Source organism: Chaetodon auriga, chromosome 15 (genome assembly GCF_051107435.1).
Source record: "Chaetodon auriga isolate fChaAug3 chromosome 15, fChaAug3.hap1, whole genome shotgun sequence".
Classification (NCBI taxonomy): Eukaryota; Metazoa; Chordata; class Actinopteri; order Chaetodontiformes; family Chaetodontidae; genus Chaetodon; species Chaetodon auriga.
In genome coordinates this window covers 14,490,952-14,518,146 of record NC_135088.1, presented here as the reverse complement: position 1 = coordinate 14,518,146, position 27,195 = coordinate 14,490,952, and the positions used below count along the sequence as shown (strand labels likewise).

General features: G+C 41.9%; 3 protein-coding genes across 10 annotated transcripts in view; 1 reads left to right on the top strand and 2 right to left on the bottom strand.

Annotated features, from left to right (window-relative positions):
• klhl13 (kelch-like family member 13) overlaps positions 1 to 6,531 on the bottom strand; it is a 36,378-nt gene extending 29,847 nt beyond the window's left edge. The window contains exons 1-2 of the mRNA XM_076750331.1: positions 6,441 to 6,531; positions 4,902 to 4,973 (exon numbers count right to left, since the gene is read on the bottom strand). Coding sequence (XP_076606446.1) covers positions 4,902 to 4,954 — 53 coding nt within the window. The 5' untranslated portion in view covers positions 4,955 to 4,973; positions 6,441 to 6,531. The remainder of the gene's footprint in view (positions 1 to 4,901; positions 4,974 to 6,440) is intronic.
• A 1,534-nt stretch (positions 6,532 to 8,065) lies between these two features.
• wdr44 (WD repeat domain 44) lies at positions 8,066 to 18,489 on the top strand. Its single transcript, XM_076749838.1, has 20 exons — positions 8,066 to 8,678; positions 9,631 to 9,664; positions 10,732 to 10,803; positions 11,172 to 11,781; positions 11,900 to 12,048; positions 12,185 to 12,280; positions 12,411 to 12,547; positions 12,765 to 12,848; positions 12,936 to 13,042; positions 13,529 to 13,680; positions 13,764 to 13,902; positions 14,012 to 14,073; positions 14,215 to 14,331; positions 14,432 to 14,554; positions 14,653 to 14,844; positions 14,970 to 15,071; positions 15,179 to 15,294; positions 15,568 to 15,695; positions 15,802 to 15,936; positions 16,025 to 18,489. The coding sequence occupies exons 1-20, from the start codon at positions 8,602 to 8,604 to the stop codon at positions 16,111 to 16,113; spliced, it is 2,721 nt and encodes a 906-aa protein (XP_076605953.1). The 5' UTR covers positions 8,066 to 8,601; the 3' UTR covers positions 16,114 to 18,489.
• LOC143332421 (U2 snRNP-associated SURP motif-containing protein) lies at positions 16,343 to 26,669 on the bottom strand. Of its 8 annotated transcripts, none has more exons than XM_076749835.1 (24): positions 26,534 to 26,669; positions 25,387 to 25,471; positions 25,070 to 25,181; positions 24,445 to 24,554; positions 24,247 to 24,314; positions 24,021 to 24,151; positions 23,883 to 23,947; positions 23,642 to 23,807; positions 23,318 to 23,517; positions 22,612 to 22,655; positions 21,368 to 21,472; positions 21,220 to 21,286; positions 20,887 to 21,056; positions 20,630 to 20,792; positions 20,442 to 20,521; positions 20,262 to 20,349; positions 20,031 to 20,165; positions 19,751 to 19,940; positions 19,422 to 19,502; positions 19,281 to 19,344; positions 19,025 to 19,175; positions 18,678 to 18,788; positions 17,638 to 17,816; positions 16,343 to 17,540 (listed from the first exon to the last, which is right to left on the bottom strand). In XM_076749835.1, the coding sequence occupies exons 2-24, from the start codon at positions 25,462 to 25,464 to the stop codon at positions 17,420 to 17,422; spliced, it is 2,679 nt and encodes an 892-aa protein (XP_076605950.1). In that variant the 5' UTR covers positions 25,465 to 25,471; positions 26,534 to 26,669; the 3' UTR covers positions 16,343 to 17,419. The 8 variants fall into 8 exon arrangements, with proteins under 8 accessions (XP_076605950.1, XP_076605951.1, XP_076605949.1 ...); XM_076749836.1 differs by having other exon boundaries at positions 26,511 to 26,657; XM_076749834.1 differs by lacking the exon at positions 26,534 to 26,669 and adding an exon at positions 26,490 to 26,513.
• Between the last annotated feature and the right edge of the window lie 526 nt (positions 26,670 to 27,195).

Genomic DNA, 27,195 nt, shown 5'->3' with positions numbered 1-27,195 from the left:
TGTTATTTCTTATCGCTATAGACATATTGTTTTTCTCATGAATGTAGTAGTGACGTGCTACATATTTAAAACTTGTATTATCTTTTCACCATGTCATGTCTTCATGTCTTGACATCATGGTATTTCAAGTTTTAAGACTTGGAGAGCCACAGAGGCAAATTAACTAATATACACACTTTTTCCACATATCATTTTTAGACACTGTGTTTTGTGCTTTGGCTAAATGAAGCAGACAGTGGGAAAATGAGCATTATTCTGGAGCACTCGTGGGTACAGCCAGCCATAGTTCATTCAATGTAAAGCAATAAAAGGTGGACTAATACTGTTCAGCAAACACCTTATATACATAGACTATTGCAAACTGCTAGAAAGTGCCAATACCAATGAACTCAACAGTTTTAAGCTATGCAATACATTTTTACACACAATACATTCATGTTCGAGTTAAATTATGTTTTGGTCTATCATTAGGCCCAGAAGTCAGTATCAGGTCATTAATCTACTGGGCCCTTTGACAGGTGACACCACCTAACCTCGACCTGGCTTACCTTTAAGCAGTCTGAAATCTTCTTCTCACCTAAGCAAAGAGCAGATACTCAGTGGCTTGACCCAGTCTTACATCTACAGTACACTGTATCTGCTCAGGTCAAACTTCATTGACACTTCGTGTGGATGGCATGGCCAGCTCAGTTGTCCAACCACCATCACCGTATAACTGGTTACACTTGACTTACCAATAGGCACTAGTTAGCAACTCTACTGGGAAGAGAAACTTTCTTGAATTATATCCCTTGTGGTTGATATGAATTTGCAGGGAAGATAACAGGCATGCTTACAGGGTCACCTGGTTGGCACCCTCTCAACTCAACAATGCATTCAAGCATCCCATAACCATCTCCCCTTCCTTGCCTGTCACACTTACCAGCTTGTAGCTACAACAGCTGTTCAATTCACCAATCAACAAGTAATCAGTCTTTATGCTAAGCTAATTAGCATGCTAACAGCAAGCCAACCAGCACATAGCATGAGCCACACAATAAACCAAACACCATTCTTATACTTTTGGAACTGAACCTAGAACGTTTTGAATCAGAATCTTCTTATTTCCACTTCATTATCATTTACTGGGCAAACCTGATTTTCTGTGATGATGTTAGTGACCTTGGCACAGTTAAACCTGCTGCACACTTGAGACAAACTAGACTGAACACGCCGTCTGACAACAAGTGGCAGTTTGCTTCAGAGAACTCTCATGAATTTACTGATCTTAACAAACTTGAGCACAGGGCAACAGATTAGCAAAGGGCAACAAATTATGAACATAAATTTAAAAAAGGTATTTTAACAGTTAGAGACCAATCCATTGACAAAACTACCAAAAAATATACACATGTAGATTTGATATAACTGTTGGATTGTCGGTTTTGGAAAGCCACAAAAATTGTCAGACACAGCCCCCCAAATTCTGACATCGGAGAAGTGTGAGGAAAGGAGGTTTCCGAAGCTGTCTGATCCCTTGCCAAGCACTTCTGATAGAGTATAACAGCGCCTTAACCCCTAGGCTGTCAGGGTTCCCCATCGTCTCTCCAATTAAAACCCTTTGTGTAAAAATCTTTTTGCTTTTAGCAGATGAGAGGGTGCAATGCTGTACCTAATGTAGTAACCAGAAAAGGAGAAAAAAATATCATATCTCACTGAAAACAGAAGTTATGCCTACCATCTTGCCCCACTTTTATTAAATCAATTAGATTTGTTGGATTATTGCGCAAGAGATTAAGAAACAGCAACTTCTGATGCAATTCATAATTCTACAAAACATAACAAGTTCATCTTAGGTAAAAGTTAAGATTTAAACTATACAAACAGTCCCAGCAAATGATGTACAACACCCGTTCAGCCCCAACTGGTCACATGGTCTGCAGGGTAGATGAAGCATGTGTAACAGAGTGTACTGTATATTAAGAGCAGACCATCCACACTAAACAAGATGCACGTGGGTGCAGTTCCAATGGATCCTGTCCTGTCCAGTATGAAAAAAAGATGTATGTACATTTGTTCAGATATCATGTTCTTGTGTCAAAGAACAACGCTATGTCTACAGGGAACATTTCTGCACATGACACACATCCGCCCCCTCCTACAAGGAAGCTAGATTTTCTACGACCTGCAGCTCCATCCTCATAACAACCATGTCATCAAACTTTCCGGCCTTGAACATTCTCCCACCCAGCTTACTCTCTAAATGGCAGAATGACCTTGCCTGTACTGCAAGGGCAGCAGTCATGCCATCTCTTCTGTCAAAGCCCAAGAGCTCAGTGCTACACCTGTTACCCCCACTTCAACTGTATAACTCTCCTCCCAAAAACACCACGCCCCTAATGCCTGTAGAAGCCATACTATAATCCCAATCCTTTCCTAACTAGAGACGCTCATTTAAAAGGAATTTAGGGAATTCTACTCTTGTTAATAGCAAAGGTTATATGTTGTATACAACTCAACAAATTATACAAAAGCGATAAACTGAGGGAGAACTGATGCCATGATGCTTTGCACTTCTTTCAGTCACTTAACTTAGCCAACAGATTATTGTAGTATCCGTAATTATTTTTGGACTAGAAGAACTTTTCATAGTTCCAGGACGGCGTTTTGAGGGACTTTTTTTTTAACTCCCACTTCAAAGCAGGTACTCTCACAAGAGGGACCCTGAGCGACCTAAGTGTGAGGTGATAGGTCCAAACGCAAATCTAAACTGATTGTTTGAACATGAGACAATGTTGCACCAACAAACAGCACTTTTTTTTTTTTTTTTTTAAATCAGTGTAAACCATTGGCCATGTAAACAACAGCTCGTGAAAAAAATCTGACAAAATACAGACAAATGTTTGTCAAATTGTTGTTCTACAGTATATCATACAGAAGTGACGTTGCTATACCAACCACTGGCCCGCACTTCAGCGTTCCTACTGATCGTGTAAATGCAAGAAGAAAAAAAAAAAAAAGCCCTTGAAGGTATGTAGTTCACAGGGGAGCTCCTCAGTGGGCAGTTCTTCTCAGGGAGCCCCCAAGACTTTGGTACAAAAACAACCTTAAATGCTTATGTCGTGCACAGACAGTCTGCACTCTGCCTGCCCCTGCATTATTTAGAGTGCTTTACACTGAACACTGTGCTCCCATCCATTTGGTGTAGTGTCTCATCCACCTCCACAGTCACAATTCTGTTCACAAGTAAAGGACAATCTTTTGCCAACACTTTGGATCACACAGACAGAAAAAAAAACAAGCTCCTTTCCCTAGTATTTCAACACGCAGGTCTAACTCCAAGATGAGTCTATATGCCACCATTTAGGAAAATTGTGATCGGCAGTTTTCATCATGTTACCCTTATGACATTTTACAGAGAAAGGGATTAATCCATGGATGGACAAAGTAATTGCCGGATTACCTGTTAATGAAAACAATTATTATTTGCAGCCCTACTATTTAAGCAGAGCAACATCTTACATTCAAGATGCAGTAGGCAAGGATTTATGTTGCAAAATGAAAATGTTTGACTTGCAAAACTGCAAGTCACATGCGATTTACGCCACTGACACAATTTAACACAGAGGCATCCTCTTCCTTGTTTTATCAAAAGAAAGTGAGCACTGTTGTAAAAATTACAACAGGCATATTTGATCTACTTAGGTATTGCAGAGTAAATACCACATAAACATACCAGTCACTGTTTACTAGAGAAAGTTAGATCCCAGAGAAACAAGTCAGAACCAGAAATAAGGAACCTCTGCGGGAAGCATGCAGGTGGTCTGGAAGTATGTGGTATAAGCCCAAAGTATATTTTTTCTTCCTGACGGGCACAACAGTTGTTTCTGTTAAGGTCACACATAAGATGTTCCTGATACCCATTAGTATTACACTTAACCCTTCTGCGGCTTCCTCAATCAGCAGCCAAGTCAAGAAAAACTTCAAGTCAAATGTGTTGACCCATCTGTCATTTTAATGGGTCAAAATGCACTGAGTTGTAGCTGTACAAGAAGACAATACTGGAACACAGACATGCAATTAGTATGACTGAAGAACTTAGTTTGGTGGTAATGTGTGGGATGTTGGTCGTAATCTTGATATGCGTATGCTACTCGCCAACTTTGCTTCATTTCCTGATATTCTGTTGGGAATTCAGAACAAATTACATGATCCAATACAGATTTTGTTATGCAAAGTGATTACTGCTCGCAGGTCTTGTTAGGTCATTTGACTTACTGGTAGGGACAATGGGTCAGCTCTTTAAAACTTTTGTTTATTTTCCAGCAATGACACTGGGCCCAGGAGAAAAATCCTGTTTCAGTCCTTGTATACCAAATAGACAAAGGGGGATGTGACGACACTTTTTGAGTGACAGACTGACTTCTGGCAAATACTGATAAATTAGCCAACAATATGTACAAACCAATGAGGGGAGGCGAACAGCCACAGGTGAATTAATGAAGCAGATATGCTGTAATAACTTTCGGTGAGACTCTGGTCAGACTCTTTGCAGTGGTTCTCAATACTGGTCACTGAGCAACACAGTCCTTCTTGTCTTTCTTACGGTCTAATCAGGGATTACCTAATTAACACCTCTGATTCCAGGTGGAAGCTATATCCTAGCCAGGACGGATAGCAGGACTGATAACTGCTACCTTGTATATGCTTTAAGAATGGTCAACCTTTCATCCTGGGTCAAAAAGTTGTAATTATTAATGTTGAGAGACGTGAGGAGAAAACCTTGAACATCCTGAAGACTGCGTAAACAGCTTCCAAATTTTTGCCAAGATTTGTGACCTACAATGCGTTCAGTTAAATTGACTCACTATATGTGTTCACAGTGCTACCAAAATAATGGAATATGAGACATTGTGCATTACCTGTCATGCAGTCCGATGGGCATTGTCTCCCCTCTGTGTACAGGGTGCTCCATACCCTCGCCAAAACCACACCTCAAAAACAGAAATATAGTACTTTCAACATTTGTATGAAATATTTCTTCCAAAAAACAACAACATTCAATCTCAGTGAAGAAAAACAAGATAAAGCTGTTGCATGTAGATTCATTCATTCTTAACAGAGCTTGCTTTTTTATGTCTCACAGTCTGCACATTATTCTACATACAAGCTGATGCCTAATGGCGACAATATCTCAGTGTTTTAACTGAGAAACTGTTTCCATGATATTAGTCATGCAAGTTTCAAGTTTTCTGAATCTGGCTTAAAAGATAAGGCCACACTGAAAACAAAGCCATCGTTGTATTATAGATCACAACAAGACACACGCCTTCCAGTTCCACACAGTTGTAGAAATAAATAGGGATCTCAGTGCTTATTTTTCTGCAACTGAAATGGTCAATGAAATACAAACTGACATCATAACTTAACTTTATGGATTTCAGAAATATCTGGAAAAGGCCTAATTCGGCTGCCAGGTGGCAAAGCATAAAGGCGTTTCTTGACCCTCATCCCCCACTGAAATGTGACAGTTGCATCACATTGCTAACTTGTTGCTTTACACAGAACTAGGCTAATTAAAGCTAAAAATATCTGCCGTGTGTGTTACTAGACAGAACATTCTTCCTTTGAAATTCGGCTAACATTAAGTAGAAAAGAAAGGTTGGAGTGGGGTTAGTGACACTGGCTATTTTGAAGAATGGCAACTGGTAACGCACACATTTGGACACAGCAACGTGAAAGTTTCTGTAATAGTTACTGCATGGCGCCTGTTGTTATAACACGTTAAAGTGACACAAAACTGATGGAGTTGGCAGCTTGCCTCTGCAAAGTGGTGTATGCTGAGCTCTCACACTGACAAACGTCGGAGTGGTTAGTCCTTTTAAAGCTAACGTAAGTGACATACATGTGGGGACAAACTAAGTCCACGCGAGGTAGCTGACTTGCTTGCTAGCAAAAGCTTTAAGCTATCATCATTTACAATGTTACTGTTTAGCCGGACGGAACGATGATATTGTCAGAAGAGGCACTGCTGTCATATGGGAGCTTTGCTAATTTTCTGACCATGTTGCCTCAACACAGTCCTGACATCTCCAGTGGAAACAGGCTAAACTAACATGGCTAACCAAGCTAACCCTTTAACGTTAACACTGGCTAGCTTGAAATAACGTTAGATCAGGACAGTCGACTGCATGGCTGTCAAGTTAGTTACTGTTTACTATTGTCCGCTAGCTATGTTAGCTTAACTAACAAGATCCTACACGACCAGGGTCTTAACATGAGTTAGTTGAGGTTAGTTGTTAGTTAGTGTGGTTGGTTGGTAGGTTTGCCACCACCAACAAAATGATTGTGACTAATTGTCAATCTGGTATTTGTTGAGCTCGAAATAGTATATACGATATTTCAATCACCATACGTATCTTGAAATTACTCTGTAAACTTTTAAAAAGCAAATGCAATACCTTCAACAACGAGATAACGTTAACCAGCGTCCTTGTTTTCCTTCCAAGCCCTCAAATCCACTTATACCACCGGAGCCTCCTTCCTTGTTTTATCCAATCCGGTCGTCGCTTACTGGGAGAGCAGGAGCATCGAAACTTTCCATTGGTGGAAGACTATGGCAATCTTTTCTTATTGGCTCAAAACTTCCGTTACTAAATAAAGTGGTTCTTCCGAGGAGTCGTCTTTCTGTGAGGCATTTGTAGTCTGTCAAAAATGTCTACATGTGCTTGGCTTAAAAACGATGGACATTGTAATTTAGTGCACACAGTGCCTTTGAAGCATGTGGCATATGATAATTTTCACAAAAGCAGAAGTATGCAAATACAAACAAAATGTTGCACAACACTGTTAGGCTACAACACTAAAAGTGCCATTTGATTAAAAGTTCATGTAAAGATACTGCAAAATGTAGCGTAATGTAAAAGGCGAAAGGTTGCTGGACACATTCAATGTAATGCCTGATATTTCCATTCAAATGTTGTTTAATGATGAAGTTTAAAGATGCTTATACCATTGACACCCATTAAATAATCTTAAACATATTGTTGTGATTGGTAGGTTTACTTTTGTTTACACACAAAGTGCAAAGAAAAGATAGTTCATGACTATATGATGAACACACTGTGAGTTTTAGGTTTAGTTAGCAGCATTTAATTGTGTTTGAGGATAATTAAATGTTGATAACTTGAAGCATGACAGTGATTATTTTTGCAATTATTATCCAATCCATGCTTATTAGCATTAATGCAGCTATGGTCTTCAATGACAATATGACCAAAACAAGCTTATGTATGTATTCATTAAAATGCACTGAGGTTCTTTTCATAATTACCTCTCTTCCACCTCCACCTTTGTTTGTCCTCTCAAATCATCAGTTAAATTGCATGCTCTTATTTAATCAGCAGATGCATTGATCTGGAACAAAGAATGCTTGTGAACAGATCAAATTCAATTGTAATTTTGCTGAACTGTTGGCTGTTGTACAGTTCTAGGTGCCTGCTTTCAGCATGTGCAAATGAATGGGACCTGCAACTGTTAATTTAATTTACCAATCACTTCTTACCTCATGAGTGGCATTGACAGTTAAAGAAATAGCTGGCTGATGCACACTACCATGTAATTACTTTTCACAATCAGTTATTTCTGTATCATTTTTAATTTTTTGAAATGCTTTGATCATCACTGTGAGTGGCACTCGGGTAACAAGAGTACAAGGAGTGGACATAATGAAGTTTTTTAGTATTAAGTATGCAAGCAGTTAAAGAGAGGATAGACTTAATGTGAAAGATATGAGAAGACATTCCTGTCTAAAGTGTTTATGTTGTTGTTTATGTGTTCATGTTATAAAAATGATAACGGTTAATATACTGTTAATGGATTTGTTACATCACTATCTGCCTGGTGTTTTGTTAGATGCTGTTGCTTGCGTCTTCTTTGAATGAAACGAAAATCTCCCTGGTGATACCCCTACTCAGCATCCCTTGTTAAACGAAAGCCCATCCCTAGATTTTCCATTCACTTGTATGCGGTTCTTCAATTAGTCCTGTAGAGGGCAGTAATGTATTGTCATCAGCTCCAAGTTTTCACAAGAAGGAGAAGAAGAAGAAGAAGAAGAAGCAGCTGAAGAAGAAGAAGAAGAAGAAGAGCGCCTGTGCCCCGCCCTTTGACTCACCTCGTTAGGATGTATTTTTTTGTGTTACTGGTTTGTTTATGACGCGGTGCACTGCCTCCGTTAGCTTAACAGTTGACCAAGTGTATGTTACTGTTAAACGCGCTTTTTGTTGTCTTCTGTCATGGCCGATAATGTGCTGTGAACCAGACAGATTTAAAAAGAGGGTAGAAAGCTAGTTAGCATTAGGCGTTGGTCAGTCGTAGGAACAGATTACATTTGTTAGCGTAGCATTTGCTTAGCCTACTGTAACGTTATGACGTGACGCTGGATAGGAAAGTGGTTGTTTGACGACGACTGGCCCAAGTCTTTTGAATTAGAAGAGAAATCTCGAGAAGGCAGTATATAGAGAGATAAGCGCATGTGTGTGGCACTTTCATCCGCAGGGTAGGCTTTTAGACAGCTGCCTGGCGACGAAACTTTGACGAGCTAGCGAGCTAATTCATGTTAGCATGGCGTCAGATACAAGTGACACCGAGGAATTCTATGATGCTCCCGAAGACGTTAATTTTACTCCATCTCCAAAAGTGTAAGGAAACACATTTTGACAATATTATATAAGAGTAACTATTGCCAGACGCTTTTATGCTTGTTTTATCTCATGTGTCATAAGTTATAAGTAAGCCAACTTCATAATGGCAGCTAACGTTAAATTGACAGCAAGCCCATTTTTATAAATAGCGTTAATTGAAGTGCTTCAGTGTCAAGTTACTGTCCAGTCAATTTTCTATGTAAACTATTAAAATGATTTGTATGTTGTCATATAGCATATCAGTTCAACTGCTTGTTAGTCCAGCTGTTTGTTGAGGGGAGAGTCTACCCCAACACACGAGTCACATGATGTTATTCCTGAGATCAAATGGACAGTTTCAATGCAAATACATTGTTTTAACAGCGATAAGGTGAAAAGTCTGGGTGTCATTGTGGGGTTTTAACGTTTTAGCTACAACGACTGAAGTGAATATTAGCCAGGAAACATTGCCATGTTTTCTAGGTAATAGTAGGAAGTGCTACCACTTTATGATGGATTTAAGTAATTTGCACCGAGAGACTAACTGGTCTCTGTCTTGGATTTTATACATGCATGCTAATCATTTGTTGTTAGTAATTTGAGGTTTTTAGAAGCCACATTTCTGGAGGTTTTGACTGTATCTGGTTGCTTTTTCTAGTATTGATCAAGTCATATTTACTACAAAAACATTCAGCACACAGCTGAATCAAATACTTATCATTGTATGTGCCCTGCTTGTTAGCAATCATATCCAGAAACCTTTGTTCAATGATAGAAGATGTCTGAAAATCTGCATTTCATTTTGGGTTAAAAGAGTCATAATTCACACACATAAATCGAACTGCACCAGGGGATAGATAAATTAAAAACACCATTGTCTTCAGATTACATTTGTTTTGTTGTTGGATGTTGTATTTTAGATACTCATATTCACTGCATTTTTGAACTGTGTCCCTTTTGTGTTTTTTAGGTCACCTGCAAAGTTTGTCATTCCTTCACCTCAGGTATGTTTGTCTAAACCCGGCCAATGTTGAAACAAGGCAGTACCTGCTGCGACACTGTTAGAATAATTATTAAAACGTCGTTTTAATATTAGCAAGGGTTGAAAATGGCAACTAATAAGTAGGATTGGATTTTTTTTAATCATATTGATATGATTTTATCATATTGATAATCTTTTGAATCCTTTATTGAATCTATTGAGGTAGTTTGTCATTACTGATTTTTTGCCAGATTTCATCTGATTGTCGTCGTTATTGAGCAGAATGACTGTCAGTTTATTTAGTACTGTTTGCAGAAAAAAGAGAGAATTTGTCAGAATTGGACTTAAATGGACCTGAGCCTGACCAAAACAATACAGTGTTCTAACATGAAGTGTTAACTATCAAAAGATTACTGTAGTGTTTGCAGTAGTTCCCCTTGAAGTTGCACCTACCTTAAGTGACTTCAAGGTAAGATATTGGTACCCTGTGTGAAAACAATAACACAACCTGTTAAGTAATGAGTCATGTACTGCTAATATTCAACCCTTTGTCATGATGTCTGTGTCCTACAGTGTTTATCTGGTTTTCCTTCCTGACAGCTAGGAAAATGTAAATGAATCATGTGGCCTTGTTGCTCTGACTACCCTTCACATACAGGCAGTTACAACAGAAATTTAAATTACGCTCACTCAAGAGAGATTACAAATGTGAGCCACTGCAACACAATACTGATGTGATGTTGGAATGGACCCAGGAGTAAGCATTGCTCACAAATCAGTATTAACCCTGCACCTTAAATCAACAAAGTTTAGTGAAAACATTGACTTTTGCAGCAAAAGATGGCAAGCAGTCTGCATCAAATGGAAAAGGCCAATTTAAAGTTAGCTTGATGGAGGAACTGTGGAAGGAATGTGCTCATTAATCATGTATTTCTTAAGTTAGGTACTATACTCGACAAACAGGTTTCCCTCAGTCCGGATGTGCTTGATCATCCTTGATGTAAATCAAGGCTGGTATATGACTTGTTATCTCCTCTTTGTGTCTGTGGTAGGTTAAAAAAAATATGTTTTTTATTGTTGTCTGAACAGCTTCCACAAAGATCGGTAAATGCTGCACAAGATGTGGCTGCATCTGAGACTCAGCAAGATGATTCCCTACAGGTAGGACTGGCTCCATTATTGCACACACCATGTCCCACACAAGGGGGGGGGTCATCATATTCTCAGATTTTTATTTTCCATATGAAAAGTGGAAGTTGGTGTGGATCTCACAAATGTCAAACTGGGCTAATATTGATAGTATGTTTTAGTATTCGCATATCCTGCAATGCATCCTTTATTGTGCCATTCAGGTTTTCATATGGGTATCACTCAAGCTGTGACTGTCTCTTTTGTGTTAACTATTGTGAAACGAAGGAAAGAAGTGTCCAGACAGTAACGTATTTCGGTGTAGGTGAGCTGGACATAGGAACTTGCATCACAGTTGTTGTAATTTAAATGAGCTAACTGGTGTTTTCTGTTCCTCATAGATCATCGATAGCATCATTGAGGAGAGTCAAAAGGGAAGTGTTGGTGAGGTGGCTCAGCTGTTAGATCAGCTAAATGTTGATGTAAGAGCAGAACCAGAGCCACAGGAAGATAATAATGGTCAGGAAGTTCCTGCGGAGTTAGCAGCGTCGGCTCGTGAACCTGAGCTTGTGGAGAGGCCAGAGGAACAACAGGAAAGTGCTGCAACAAACGGAGCATGCTCTGTACCTGCCCCTGAACCCAGGGATTCCCCGGGCCTGTCAGTGGGATCACAAGAAGGTGTTCAGCCCCCAGACATCACCAGCACTGTAGGACAGAGTCAGACTGGTGGGGCTGTTGCGGTTGCAGAAGGGGAGCAGGAGCAGAGACCTGCAGATATTTTAGACCAGGTCCCGTTCACGGACAGGCAGGCTGACTCAGACTCCTCTGGGCCTTTGAAACCCCCACGGCAATTCACAGTGGAACCAGACATCGTAGCCAGCACCAAGAAGCCTCCTCCCTCACGCCCACCCCCTCCCAGCGGAGGGCCTCCACCAAGACCACCTCCACCGTCTTGGCAGAGTCTGCCTTCCAAGAAGTCTCAGGAATGTCTGAGGCTGAGTGGACTGGAAGGTAGAGAAAACCATGCACAGTTCATTCAAGACGTCTTTCTTGATTATGATCAATCATAATGTAGTGCAGACAGAAGAGCTGACCAGTTTTTCCGGTGACATGTTGTGTGATTGTCCAGTGTCTGCGGTCGGTCCAGCCAGCAGCAGTGTTCTGGAACCCTCTGGCCTGTTGTCCCCTAGCAGCACAGTGAGGAGTCTAACCAAAGAGCTGCAGCATTCCCTGGATCTGGCCAGCGCCACCAGTGGGGACAAGGTGGTGACAGCACAGGTCAGTGAGGCTGTGGACCTGACCTTCCTTTTGGTCCTCATCCAGAGCTGTTCAAAAATGAAACTATATATCATGTAGCAGTTTGCTTATCTGTTGCATAATGGCTTGCTTTTTAATTTAATTTAATTTTTTTAAGGAAAATGAGGATGAACAGGCCTCATCTCAGAGTGGAGGACAAACTCCAGGTCCTCAGCGTCCACGTTCCAACTCTGGTAGAGAACTGACAGATGAAGTAAGAATCCGTTTGTTTGTTTTTATGTCTTTCATTCAGCTTGAATCCCAACCATAGCTCAACCTCTTGCACATTCCTTCCACCAACCTTTTATGCACCAAACGTATACTTGTGTGTCACCTTAAAACAGGAAATCCTGGCCAGTGTGATGATCAAAAATCTTGACACTGGTGAAGAGATCCCTCTCATCCAGGCAGAGGAGAAACTTCCTGCAGGGATCAACCCCCTCACTCTGCACATCATGAGGAGGACCAAGGAGTACATTACGTAAGTAGAGAATGATTTTTCTGTATTAGCTATCATGTATGTATCAACACTGTCCTATATATTAACTATTCAGAGAGACCCTTAGTGTTTTGAACACCTCATTTCTAACATGCAGCACCAATTTTGTTACCAGTGCTGCCAGTGTTCTTTTCTTTGCATAGTTTGCAATGTACATTTGCAACATAGAGGAAGTTGATCTGTTTTATTTTCTCCTCAGGAATGATGCAGCACAGTCAGATGATGATGAAAAGTCTCAGGCTCCACTGGCAGACACAGATGGTGGAAAACTGAAACAGAAAACGTAAGGATTTGTGACTGTTGTGGGAATTTTATTCCACATGATCAAATATAGAATATAATAATTTGTTGTGCCTTTATTTCTAATCAGAACTCAGTTTAAGAAATTCCTGGGCAAGTCTGTGAAAAAGGCCAAGCATCTCGCTGAGGAATATGGAGAGAAGGCCGTCAACAAAGTGAAAAGTGTGCGTGATGAAGGTAAAAGAACACTTCAAATGTAACCGTGCATGTTTTAATGTGAGAAAAGGTGCCAAAATGGTTAATATACTGTTTTATGCTACATATCACAGTACATTGTGGAGTTCTTATATTTTATGCTGTTCCAAGAACTACTTAAAAGCATTGCAGAGTAATTTTCCTGATAGTGTGGTTAGGTTCTTTTGATAAGTGAAAGTACAAGATGCAGAGGACAGATAAGTGCAGGCAGGAGATTGCCATTTGTAAATGGATGTGGGCGCTGAGGCCATCATGGCACAAATAGCTTCAGTCTAACTTCTCACGGTCGTAACCATAAATGGTAGCAGTCAAATTAATGCACGACTGAATCATCAAAACCCACAACCCAGTTTTGTCTCATACATACATCTACATGTATTCATTATATTTCTGAAATATTGATGCTCCTGCTGCTGCTGCAAATGCTTTGATAATCTCAGTCATGCTTTTTGTTTTGGATGGGCTCAGTGTTCCATACAGATCAGGACGATCCGTCATCGAGTGACGATGAGGGCATGCCTTACACCAGGCCTGCCAAGTTCAAGGCAGCACACAGCTTCAAGGGTCCATTTGACTTTGATCAGATTAAGGTTGTGCAGGACCTGAGTGGAGAGCACATGGTAAGAGGATCTTAGTTTCTCTTCTTAATGTTTAAAGAGGACCAAGGAATGTTTGTACTCCAGCATCTTTGTCTTTTCCTCAGGGGGCCGTTTGGACGATGAAGTTCTCTCACTGCGGGAGGCTGCTGGCAACCGCTGGCCAAGATAATGTGGTCCGCATCTGGGTCTTGAAGACTGCCTTTGACTACTTCAACAACATGAGATTAAAGTACAACACTGAAGGTAACCTCGTCAGCATGTCAGATTGTTTTGTTGTATGCCTGATTGTTTTCATTTCGAGGCTCAGCTTGGCTTGGCCGCAGTAAGAGTCTTTTTGTCCTGGCTTCTCCAGGTCGAGTTTCGCCTTCTCCCTCTCAGGAAAGTTTATGCTCCTCTAAATCTGATGATCCTGGGGTGAGTGAAATTTCCGCCTTTTGATTTGTGGGGTGCTTAGTGTTTCCAGATCCTGTTTTGGTAATAGTGCAAGTATGGCAATGCTGTATGTTTTACAGTCTTCAGATGTCAGATTTTTGTAAGATCGTACTCTCATCTTAGGCAAGTTGTGTTCCAGAGGACCCAGAGACAGAAGATAGGAATGCCCCTTTCCGTCAAGTCCCATTCTGCAAGTATAAAGGCCATACGGCTGATCTGTTGGACTTGTCCTGGTCAAAGGTGATGTCCTACTCCTTTCTAATGTCCTCTCTTTATTTTTTTATCCATCCTTTGCACACGTTTGACTCCTCTTCCCTTTTTCATTTTTGTGTCAATCTAGAACTTTTTCCTGCTCTCCTCCTCCATGGATAAAACAGTCAGGTTATGGCACATATCCAGGAGAGAGTGTCTCTGCTGCTTTCAGCACATTGATTTCGTCACAGCCATTGCTTTCCATCCCAGAGTAAGTTGAGTCACCTGCAGCTCTCAGCACAAATCGCACCTCGATTCATTTCGGCTGGCAGACTGTATTTATAGTCGCACTTGCTTCTTGTTTCTCAGGATGACAGATACTTTTTAAGTGGCTCTCTGGATGGAAAGCTACGGCTCTGGAACATTCCAGACAAGAAGGTGGCACTGTGGAACGAGGTGGACGGCCAAACACGCCTCATCACTGCAGCGAACTTCTGCCAAAATGGGAAGTATGCCGTCATCGGCACCTACGACGGCCGGTGCATCTTCTATGACACAGAGGTACCCAGCTGAGCTGCTTTTATCTGTGAATACATGATCTCATTTTGTCCTTATTGTCAGTGTTTCTAAGGAGAAAATGAAATGCAGGTTTAACTAAATGTATTTTTTATTTGTGCCGTCCATAGCGTCTGAAATACCACACTCAGATTCATGTGAGGTCCACCAGAGGCAGGAACAAAGTTGGACGCAAAATCACTGGCATTGAACCTCTACCTGGAGAGAATAAGGCAACACCTGATCTCCACTACAAATACATCTGCAGCACGTTTGATGTCCCTATAATGAGCCAGTCAGACTTGTTCAATAACAAAATTCTCTCCCTCCCAACCGACAGATTTTGGTAACCTCAAATGATTCCCGCATTCGCCTTTATGACCTGAGGGACTTGTCTTTATCCATGAAATACAAGGGTTATGTTAACAGCAGCAGCCAGATCAAGGCGAGCTTCAGGTGAGGACGGTTCCCTTTCATGTAGTTTTGACTTGAGCATTTCGAAGTCGTTTTAGTAACAACTGAGTAACACATCCCTCTCCATGGAGTGCGGTTGACATGTGCCTCTAACCTCTGCTTCTCATAAAGAGTTTCAGAACATGAGACAGGGCTCTTTTGAGAACTGTCCTCTTCCTGCCAAAACTGCACAGCCACCATTAAACAGCCTGTTCTGAACATTGCACTGCACCTTTAGCTCAAAAACTGACCTGCCATGGCATTATCTCCCTACAGTCATGACTACTCCTTCATAGTCAGTGGCTCAGAGGATAAGTATGTGTACATCTGGAGCACTTACCACGACCTGAGCAAATTCACATCTGTACGACGGGACCGCAATGACTTCTGGGAAGGAATTAAAGGTAGCTGTGCTGTGTGTTGAATGACAGACATAATTTTAACATAATTACTTGTCAAATTCATTTGTTCCCCCTTGATTGGACTAACAAAGCATTTTGTACCTCTCAGCACATAACGCAGTGGTCACCTCAGCAATTTTTGCGCCCCACCCTGGCCTTATTGTTCCACAAGAAACTGGAGCAGAGAAACCAGAAGCAGAGTGTAAGAGCCTGGACTCCACAGACTCTGAAACGATACCCTCAGGTATGTTTGCTCGAATTCATTCACGGACAGGTTTCAAAACATCAAGGCTGTCACTTCAGTGCTATGAAATCGTGTTGTCCTTTTGCAGGAGCCCTAAAGACAGATCACACCGAGGTTCTGCTCTCTGCGGACTTCACTGGAGCCATCAAGGTTTTCATCAATGTAAAAAAGTACTGAGCACTTGAGAGGTTGTCAGCTCCTCACAATTCAGGCCTGTCTGCTGGAGATCAGTCCTAAAGATGAAGGACAGCCCATCGGGCCATCTGACATCACCCGACTACCTAATGGCCAGTGCTTTGAGACAAAGAGCCATCTGTAGCTTTTTTGGGAGAACAGGGACCCTGAAATGGAAGATGTGGGAATGGGTGGATGAACTGTACAAAACAAACAAGGTGTGATTCCCTGACACATTTCTATTTTTTATCTTTAATACCAAGCAACTGTGAATGGTTTGGCATTCAGAGAAAAAGAGTCGGAAATGCCGAGTGTGTGTGTTCAGATATGTATGTGTAAATTTACAGCTGTATGGTCAAGACTGAGTATAGCTTGAAGGCTGTTTGTAACGGTATGGGCACCTTACTCGTTTGCTCCCAGATTTCCAAAAACTCAAGATATCTCCCTTTGAAGTGCAAGACATTGTCCCAATGTCAGTCACACACACATTTTTTTGTGTCGAGATGTAACCATTTGTCTGGAAAGCAAGGTGGTTTGAAATGATACTTACAAATTATGTGTGCCTACGAAATCTAGATCGCTTTTCTAAATTCAGCTTCTCAAGCTTTCCTCTAAAATATATCAAACATTTCAGTGGATGAAAGCAAATCCATGGTGCAGGTAATCTGTAGACGGTTACTAATGATTAGGGCTGGGTATCTTCGATTTTTTTCAGAATACCGGCTCTTAAGTACTTTTGATAAATTGTTTTGTTCAATGAAAGCACATTTCATTAAATATAATAGTACTGTAAATTTAGTGTGTAACATCACATACTGCTTTTGTAAACAGAACCAAATGATGCTCTATTAATGTCCTCAATAAAAATCCCCACAAACTTGAAGAATGCTTGTTGATAACCTTCTTTAACCTTTAAAAAATTAAATCAGTGCCACCCATTTTAGCAGAGTAACAGTAAAAATATTTTGATACCTGGCCCTACAATCGTATCCTCCACACATGCACACACATTCTTCACCAACAGGGATTTATTTAGTGTCAGAACTTTGCAGCGTGTCTGGTTATCATTTTAAAAACGAACAAAACAAAAATATATATAATTAGTTACAGTGTTGAAACTTCGTCATACAAAAGAGTGCTGAATCTTGCGATGGATAGTGTAATTTGGGACCAAGAGCACAGACATGTCAGTCAGTTTGAAGAGCACTGCAGGAGTGCAGTGTGTGTGTGTGTTTGTGTGTGTGTGTATGTGTGTGTTAAACCCGTGGACACCAACAGGCTAATGGATGACAAGGTCCAGAGATGAGAGTCAGTGTTTGCTCTTCTTTCTCTTCTTGTGGGAGCGGTGTGGTGACCGTGACCTGGACTTCCCTGACTTCCGCTCTGGGGATGGTGACCGGGAACGTCTGGACCATTTGGGAGACCGTGTCCTGTTACGTGGGCAGAATATATGACCAGATTGACATAACTTTCAAGAATAATGATCAGAAGGAAAGTATTGGTACAAAAACATCTCATGGCACTTGCTTTAAGGGAGAGGTGCTCCTCGATTTTCGGTTCTGGTCATCAGGATCTCTACTCCGTCGTCGTCTTCTGTCCCCGTCTTCACCTCTTTTGCTCCTTTCTTTGTCCCTTCTGTCACCCTTTGACTTGTCTTTGGACTTCGATGTCAATGTCTCGTTCTTTTCTTCATCTTTTTCAAACTCCTATAGTAGACAGGGTAAAACATCCCAATGAACTAAGATGTAGGCTTCTATGTCTTTGCCTGCTTGGCTTGTAACTGACAAACCCACTCTGAGACGCCTGCAGATTCTCCATAAGGGGGAGCTGTTTGGTTAAAGTCAGATTGAATCAACACCTGCTAAATGCTCCAACAACAGTAAAGCAAAAATAATAGCGAGACATGCAGATGATAACATATCGGCGTCGACATACACAGGCAGAGAAAGTGTTTTTTTTTTGTTTTTTTTTGAAGACATTGTTTTCTCTGTGTGGGGCCAAAATATTACTGTGTCAAAAACGGAGCACACTGGCACAGTGTGATGGAGTTCTCCAAGCCAACAATGAGGAAAGGACACACGTTAACTGACTTCAGTGTGTCACTTGTGGAGTACAAACACAAAAAAAGCAGCTGGGATAGGATCAACAGGGAGGGAAAGCTATAACCTAGCTATTAATGCACATTGGACTAATCTGCAGCTCTTCAAACTGTGACCTTGCAGCTGCACATTGGCTGTGTCTGGTTTTCAAAGCTTTTTAACACTGTTTTTTAATGTGCAAATTGACTTATTTCATAGACTAATTTTACTGTACTAATAAAAAGCACTTTTGTAAATTTTGCCCCATACTGTTCGTGATTAAAGAAATATTTGTGTTACACATCAGCGATGAGGGTTTCTTTTTTTTTTCTTTCTTTGCTTTAGGGACCCCCTCACACTGCAGAATAAACACTGTGTTTAATTAAGTGCTGTGATAATCAGGACACCGCCTATTTATTCAAGGGTAAAATTAAGCATGGAATATGAAATAAAAGCGGCACGGATAGAACAAACGGTGCAGCGGCCCACCTTCTGCAGCAGTTTGTTCCTGTAGTGCTCCACTTGTTGTTGGATGCTCATTCCAGACTTCCTCGCCCTCTTGCCAGATTCCAGCTCATCCTGGAGCCTCATGACCTTTACCTGTGGCAGATAAATCTAATCAGTTCTGCATATTTATTGGATATAATTTCACATATTTTCAAACAGTTGACGATGATCCAATGAGGAGGCAGCAATGTAAGAGCATGTCTTCCTCCCCTGGATTAAGGTGTATTTCTTAAAGAGGATATTGAGGCAGACATGACGTTTGAAAGTGGACGGGTTGAACCACATTACTTTTAGCAAACCTAACCGTTTAGAAAAAGAAATGCACTTGCCTCCAGCTCTCTCAACCTTTTCCTTTTGCTCTCAGACATTTGAAAACTTCGGAGGGAGCTCTGGAAGTCTGCGTTGTCGTATCTGGACAAGCTGCAGGAGTCATCGCTGCTGTCGCTCTCTGAGTCCTCATCTCCATCCTGTGAGTTGATGCTGTCGCCAGGAGGGAGAGGACAACAATAAATCTCCAAACCACTTGACTGTCTACATGCACGCTTTACACAGATGATGCCCTGATACCAACCACAGAGGCCTTACCTTATACTCACATCACCTTCACTTTCTTGCTCCAGCACCACATCCCACTTTGACTCAGTTTTGGCTTAGGGAGAAAAGAGAAAGATGAGCAGGAGCACAGGGGCAGCACTGCCATACAACATTCATCCTGAGCTGTTTTACCTTGAGAAAACGTCCCAGTATCGCCCGTCTTCTCCCACTTAGACAAAGGCACTCTGGACAGAGGAACGTTGCTCTCATCCACTACGGAACAAAAGACACAGCTGAGTGAAGGTCACACCAGAATTATGGTTTACGTTTGCTGCTTCATGGTGTTGATGATCACTGTAGGAAAATTCTGTGATTGCATGCCCTGTTCCCATGGAGATCAGAGTGCAAGCTCAGCTGACAACAGCCCATGAGAGAGCGGGTCAGTGTGTTGATTGAAGACATTTGAGTTGGTCAGAAAAACAGATAAACTGTGGACTTCTTGTTGAAAGACTTCAACTCACAGGGCATTCCATCAATGTCATCGATGGTGGCTCCTAAAGGAACGCCATCTATGTCGTCAACAGAGACTCCATCCAGAGGGTCCCACCCCATGGGGCAACCGTCGAGGTCATCCACAGGAGCTCTGTCCAAAGGTAACCCATCTATAGGTGTGCCGTCCATCGGCGCACCGTCCAGATCGGAGGGTACCTCCTACGAAGAGACAGACGAGCGAACGGATGTTTGGATCGTTTTCGTCACGTTCAAATATTTTGCAACATCCAACATAAATATTCAGCTCACCTCTGTCGTCTCTCGTCTCTCTGTCTCCTCCGCTGCTCTGGCGAAGCCCAGAAAGATGTTTTGAAGGTGGATTAGATAAGGCTCGGGGTATATGGCCCAGTCTTCCCATGCTCTGAAGCAACTCATAACTTTTTGCTGTGGAGATGGGAGATGAAAGCATTTTTTTTTTTTTTCATCGCTCTATTTTTGGTAAATTTATGTCCCTGTGTGAGGCAAATAAAAGACTCGTACCTTAAACTGTTCAGCCTGCAGCCGGGCTTGTATGTTTTTGTGTGCTGCGTTAAGGTCTCCAAATATCTGTGTTAGCTTTGTTTCAAAACTGAGAAGAAAGAGTCAGACTGTCAGGTGGAGATGAAATGAAAAAGGATGAAAGGGTTGAAGCTAAAACGGAGGGAAAGGAAAGTCTCTTACTATTTACGGTAATATGATGCACCAGCTACTTTGGCACATGAGTTGTGCAAGATGTCTGACACGAGATACAATCTGGCAATCTGTGGGAAAGAACAGTGAAATATGACAAGAGTGAAATCACCTCCACTGTACGCACACATTCTGTGTGATTGTATCTGTACAAAGACTTCAAAGCAAGCAAAACTGGCCTTCTTCTGAAGGGGCGTCTGAAGCAAGGAAAACGATTCCGTGATGTGTCCCACTACTTCCTCTGCTGCATCCGCTCGCTGGAGACAGAACAGCATGGCATTGGCAACATCTTCTCTGCTCGGAGTGAGCTCTTTAAGCAGTGTCTCCAGCCTCTGTCTGTGCCTGAGGGGGATTCACAGAAGAAAAACCGAGGTTTGCATTGAATTCATCTAAAGTTACAAACTTAGATGTCGCTATGCCTGCTGGATATACTTACTCGGCTCTGAGCTGCCCTTTCTTCACCTCTTCCTCAGGGGGGGCATCCTCCTCCTCCTTTGCCCTATCTTCACCTCTCTGAGAGTAGTTGTTTAGAACCGGGGGTCTCCATATGGAGCCTCCTCGGAACATCCGAAAATCAGTGGTCCTCCACTCCGTCGGGGACTCTCCCTGTGGAAAGGATGAAGGCCGGGCACATGGAAAAGTGACAGCATCAATCAGCACGAGTCCAACAACTATCCTCCATGAAATTAGATTAACAAGTGAATGTTTTTAGTTCTTCCAGATAAACTCTGGACGAGACTAGACACAAGGCTCTGCCGTGAAAACAAACCTGGAGGATGGAGAACAGTTTCCAGCGATAGTACACGTGGTCTTGGCTTTTGTTGTCAAAAAGGAACCTGAGACAATAAACAATGAGCAGATTATTGCACCCTACGAGGTCACTCACAAGTCCAACACACACAACCAGGTAACCTCACCTGTAATCTGGATTGTTTTTCTCCTTGTTCATTATTATGGCTTCAAACACATGGCCTTCACGCACCACAAACTCTATCATCCTGTGAATAAGGAATAAAAGATTCCTGTGGAGACAGAAGAGCGTATCAACGCAGGGGTTGTGTCAAAACTCTCAATGCACGAGTCACGGCACGAGATCTCTAATACTTCTTCACACTGATTAGTGGTCCATGCAAACCGCAGGCTGACCACTAACAGTGTCATTCAATGTCATAGCATTCACTATTTTTAAGTGTTGAAGGTAATAAGGGGACAGCCCAAAGGACATTCCACTGTACAAAACTGCATAGTCACTGTGGGAGAGACACTGTGTCAGCATATTTCAATATTCCTGGGTCACTGTGTCCATGAAAGAGGGAAAAGAAATCCCACTATCTATTGAAGAACACTGCTGTAGGTTTAACTTTGTAATAAAAAGGCTGGACTCAGCTACAAAATCCATACATTGTTGGTACTCAGCTGTCAGGCCAGCAAATGTAGGACACTTACTTCAGATGCCAAGGTCTCAAAATGTATACTTTCAGACATTAAAACATAGTGAACACATGATAAGCCGGCATCAGGGTGATAACAGCTACAGTTCAGTCTTCCGTACTCCTCACTGCTCTAACCTGAAGCAGTACCTAGTTACAGTTCTGGCACTAGCGTGATTCTACTTCTGGCATCATCTGATTTACTATTAAATCTATCTGCCTTCTAGCTGTATCGGTCTGCAGTGTCTCAGCCAAGCCCATTGGAAACCCGGGGCTCAACGATGATACATCAGGGGCTCTAACAGTCATTTACAAAGTCTACAGCCATTCACTTTTCACAACAACACACATTTATATTGAGCTGGGAACAACATGAATTGTCTGAGGTATTTGAGCAAAATAGAGGGAGAAAATACACGTGGCTACAGAAAATGACTGATTATATTCAGCGTATGTCAATCTGAGGCCATGGGGACCTTTGACATCTGCAATAAGAGCCCTCAGTCCTCATTTGCAGATGTCAAAATATCCACTAATGATGGCAACTGTTGCAACACTCCCAAGACTTTGGGATTGTTTAACATGTCCTACTGTATATGTCAAATGCATGAACAGTTCTTATGGCTGCCTAAAATACTCAATACGGACACAAGAACAGTGCAGCACAGCCTCTGTCCTATAACACTTGTGCTCTAACAGCTGGTCAGTCGTAGGAAGAAGAGTGTGTGTACCTTTCGGTTGGGATAACCACTTTGACTACCGCTTCGGACAGACTCTGTTTGTGAAGTCAAATCAAATAGTCAAAATATTAAAAAGTGAGCACTTGTACAGATGAAACACTGCAGGATACATACAGCATAGAAAACGACGATAGCATTCATAGTCAGTGAAATGGGGGGAGGGTGACACAGCTTTAGTGCTCCAGTATATTGCTCATCTATACTACAAGCTACGCTAATTTCTCTCAAAGATTTACTGCAAAGGCTATTTAATGCTGTGCATTGGTATGACCCTGTATTCTGTAACATGGCACTACATGGACAAGGTGATCAGTTCATTGAACAAACATGCAACACAGTAATAACACAACAACTACAATGATTGAAGACATATTACAGTTTTGCTGCTAATAATGGATTTATTCTGAGTCAGCTGCAGTTTGAAATTTATTCTGCTTTAACTGGACATAAAGGACAAATTTTCATTGGGGGCAATTTTTTAAAAAGGGGCATAAAGAGCGGAGCGTTACTTCTTCTACAAGCATACAGGAAAACCTCCTCTAAAGGCTCATCTTCCCTTCATATTCACATGTTTGCACAGACTGTAGTTCTACACCTTGTCCTGTAAACATGAGAGCCTGTAGTGCCTCGTCTCAACTCCACATCACAGAGAAATAATGCTCATGCAGACACCCCAGAGAACAGAGATAATTCTTACCTTCTCAAGATCCCCTTTGGACATGCCCAGCGGCTTGGTGAAGTCATTACGGAAGCGATCCCTTGGCTGCGCATTGAACGGCAGACCAGATGGGGGCGGCGGCGTGGCCCTCACCCCCACCGGTGTGTAGAGAGGCTGAGGTGGAATGCGAGCTGGTTTGCCCCATCCCAGCTTCATTTCAAACCCCATAATCACTTTACCTACAATACAAAACATAATCCCACAATCACAGTAGGTCTCTAACCATACAGCAAGAGCAATGAGGGAATGGTTATTAGATAAACCCGCCCGTAAATCAGACCTATTTTTAACAGTCAACTGTACCATCAAGTGCAGCCAAGGCTCTCTCTGCATCTTTCCGTGTCATGAAAGCCACAAAGGCCCTGTTGGAGGTCCTGCAGCGCTCCTCGTCCGTCCGGGGCCACATGATCTTCACGCTGGCCAGGGGACCATACTTACCAAACTCTTTGCAGAGCATCTCCTCGTTCATCTGAAAAACGAAAAGAAGATGAGAAGTGTACACCCACGCTGCACTCAGCCAATCCAAGTCGGTGTGCTCTGTTACCTTTGGGCTAATGCAGCTAATGTACAGGTTGGTGGTGACTGGCACTGATAGGTCATCATATAAAGCTGTGAGGAATAACAGAGGTGAGGTCAGCAATTTTCTCCTATTAAAACTCCTATTTTGAAGACGGACTCTTACTTGATCGTCCTGACAAGGGTACATCCAGATCTCCATATCCTCCTCCTCCTCCTCCTTCTCCTCCTCCTCCTCCTCCCCCACCAGGGTCATTTTTCTTCCTTTTATGTCTTTCCTCGCGCTCCTCTTGTATTCTGCATTTTTTCCAAACATAAAAAAAAGGCTCACGTGTGCCACAAAGACATCAACGGACTGAAGTGAATCAGGCACATTTACAAAAAAGACTTACAGCTTAAGTTCTTCTTTGAAGAGTTCAAGATTACTCTTCTTCTTCTCTTCTGCCTTTCTTTTAAATGTCTGTCAATGAAACAGGCAGCCATTGTGGTTGTTATTACAATCTGATATTGATATATTATAATGATTAAATGAAAGGTCATGAGCAACACTTAAAGGTGAGCGCAAAGAGTAAGTCAGAGTGCAAACTTACAGACTTTTTGCTCTCAGCAGATGGTAGTGGTGACACATGCTGGGACACGGGGACAAACTTCGTAGCAGGTCGATACAGCTTATTCTTCTTGACCTCTGCGGCTTCCTCCTCTGCAATAAAAAAGCAGCACTCCCTGAATGCTGACTGTCCAACAATGCATTAGGTAACAGTAATTCAGGTCTGTAAAAACAGGACGAGGCTCTATTCTTCCCACTGCCCTTTTGTCGGTCAGCAGGATATCTGAACAGCTTCCTGTGGAATCAGGCAGGCACACTGGCCGGGGCGTCAAGAACAACCGCTATGAATTTGATGAGTCTCAGTCTTGCGGCGGTGTTTGCGGTGAACATTTAATTTAAAAGGCTTTATGCGCGACAGTAAGTTGGAGAACTGCTCAGTATTTCTTTAATTAAAGCAATAACGGGCTGCTGATTATGGATCCCCAGAGTGGATGGGTGTTATTAAAGCATTCAAAAGATGTGGGCCCTGTTTCACTGCTTAGTCAGCCTGATAATCTTTATTAATTTTTTTCAGTTCTTTTATAAGAAGTTCAGGTGATTCACTTAAACATAATTGGAACAGATCTGTCGTCCAGACATGCCACCGTCATGAAGTCCTGGCTGCTGACCTTTAGTTGCGTTCACGATCCCCCCACGGACAAATGTTTTCCCTCCGCTTTTCTCACTGGTCTCGAATGATGCCAAGAACTCCTCAAAAACCTCTGCTGCTTTTTCCTCCTCCTAGAAAGTCACACAGAAAGGTGTAGTATTCACATATTTCACTCCTTCCCTCCATTTACTGTTGATCATATTAAAAATGTTAAGATGGGTGATTACTAACATGCATATTTTGATTGGAATACATGTATCTTCATACAACAAATGCTGCTTTTCCAGAAAACATTAAAAGCCATTTCCAACGTTAAAACATCCCCAGTGTCTTCACCTTTTTCTTGAGCTCTTCTTGTTCCTTCTTTGTCAGTGTTTTGATTGGAGTGACAGGCTTTCCCTTTCTGTCTGCCATACTCAAACTGCAAATAAACAACACAACCAAACGACGGGAAGGTTACTGCCAAAATGCTGAACTTGCACAAACTAATTAAGCAATTGATGGTACAAAATAAAAAAAATGAATGACTGTGACATCTCTTGACTCATCGATGACATAAATCCACTATTATCTTACCTCAAACAGTCTCACTATTTGCTAGCAAAAAAGGAAGCACATAAGATTATATATAAGATTGATCCTTATCTGACATCCTTTGTGTTGTGTGTACACACTGCACATCCCTGTGAGGGTCGGTGGAGAACATAAACAGACAGACAGGGGCAGGGCCCGCAGCACACATGCACTGGAGGGCAAAAGCAGCCTAAATCTGTGTTTGAGACGCTGCACTTCATTTCTCTTAAATGAATAACAGTGTCCCTTTTAGGTCGAATCATTGCAGACACGGTGTGACGCCTGCAAAAACAAACACTTTGCACATTTGAGCACTAACCAAAATAGAACTATTCATACTGACTCTCACAGACACTGCGAACTGCTCAAACAAGCAGTAAGTTAGCTGCAACCAAGCAGTCATGACGTTAACGTGGCGTATTGTGGCTGTTTGAACTCGATAACATCATTGACCACATATTCTGGATGTCCTCTGCTTCACAGGCAGCTTCCACTCGTGTTGTTTTGCTCCATTTGTTGCTCAAACGTTGTTCAAAAAGGCCTGGACCCAACAGGAGCTATCACTCCACTTTGCTAACGTTAGCTAGCATTCATGTTTAGCCTAGCAAGGACTCAAGTGAGATGGTGAACTAACCCAGCGTTAACCTTTGCACGAGTAACGCTGAATCCAGCTGATGTCTCTCGGTCGACTATTGTGCCGATAATCCCAAACCCCGCACGGATGCAAAATCCCCTTTCAGATCGCTAGCATCAGCTAAGTCTGGATGCTACACAGTGAATACAGTTCTCTGAGCTAGCTAACGTAACAGGCTCATATTTTCTTCTGACACCGACTGATCGCACAGGAGGAGGCTGTTACACCACACTGCATGCACATAGCTTCGTACCTTGAGCTAAAGCTGTGACTTACAGTGTGTCATGCTATTGCTTCACCATTGTGGTTGCGACGACAATTGATTTCTATCACAACATGCTGTCAAGAGGCGAGAGATCCGACAGGGTCTGCGGAGTGAGGCTGCCTGCTCGGTGTGCTCGGTCTGCTCGATAATAAATAATGAGTGTGTCTCTGTGCTGCCACTGCATATTCATGAAGGAGACTTTCACTCTTTCTGCTGGAAATTTGACTTTCAGGTGAAGTCCGATGAGAGTTTTTTTTTTTTTGTGCTTAATGCTGCAGTTTATAGAGAGATCCTTCTGCTTTATATTCCCATGTGTATAGTGATCAGTTAAGGCAAGAGGCTTTTCTCAAATACAACAGCCTGCATGGGACTTTTTCCTAAAGTTTGATGTTTAAACAGGTCCAGAGTTAGGAGAGAAACCTGTGTGTCTGGTCTTGCACCTTTGATATATTGTATACTTCACATGTTCTGTGTTCCTCAAGTTACCCTCCTCATAAACCATTTGACAGATGACACAAACAAATAGACCCCTAAACACAACATCATACATTGCAATATCAACCATGATACATCTGAGTTAATCCATTGTTGAGTGAATGAATGAATATTACATGTCTCATTATTTAGCTTACTAGACAATAATAGGTGTATGTGAGAGGATAATTTTCCACAT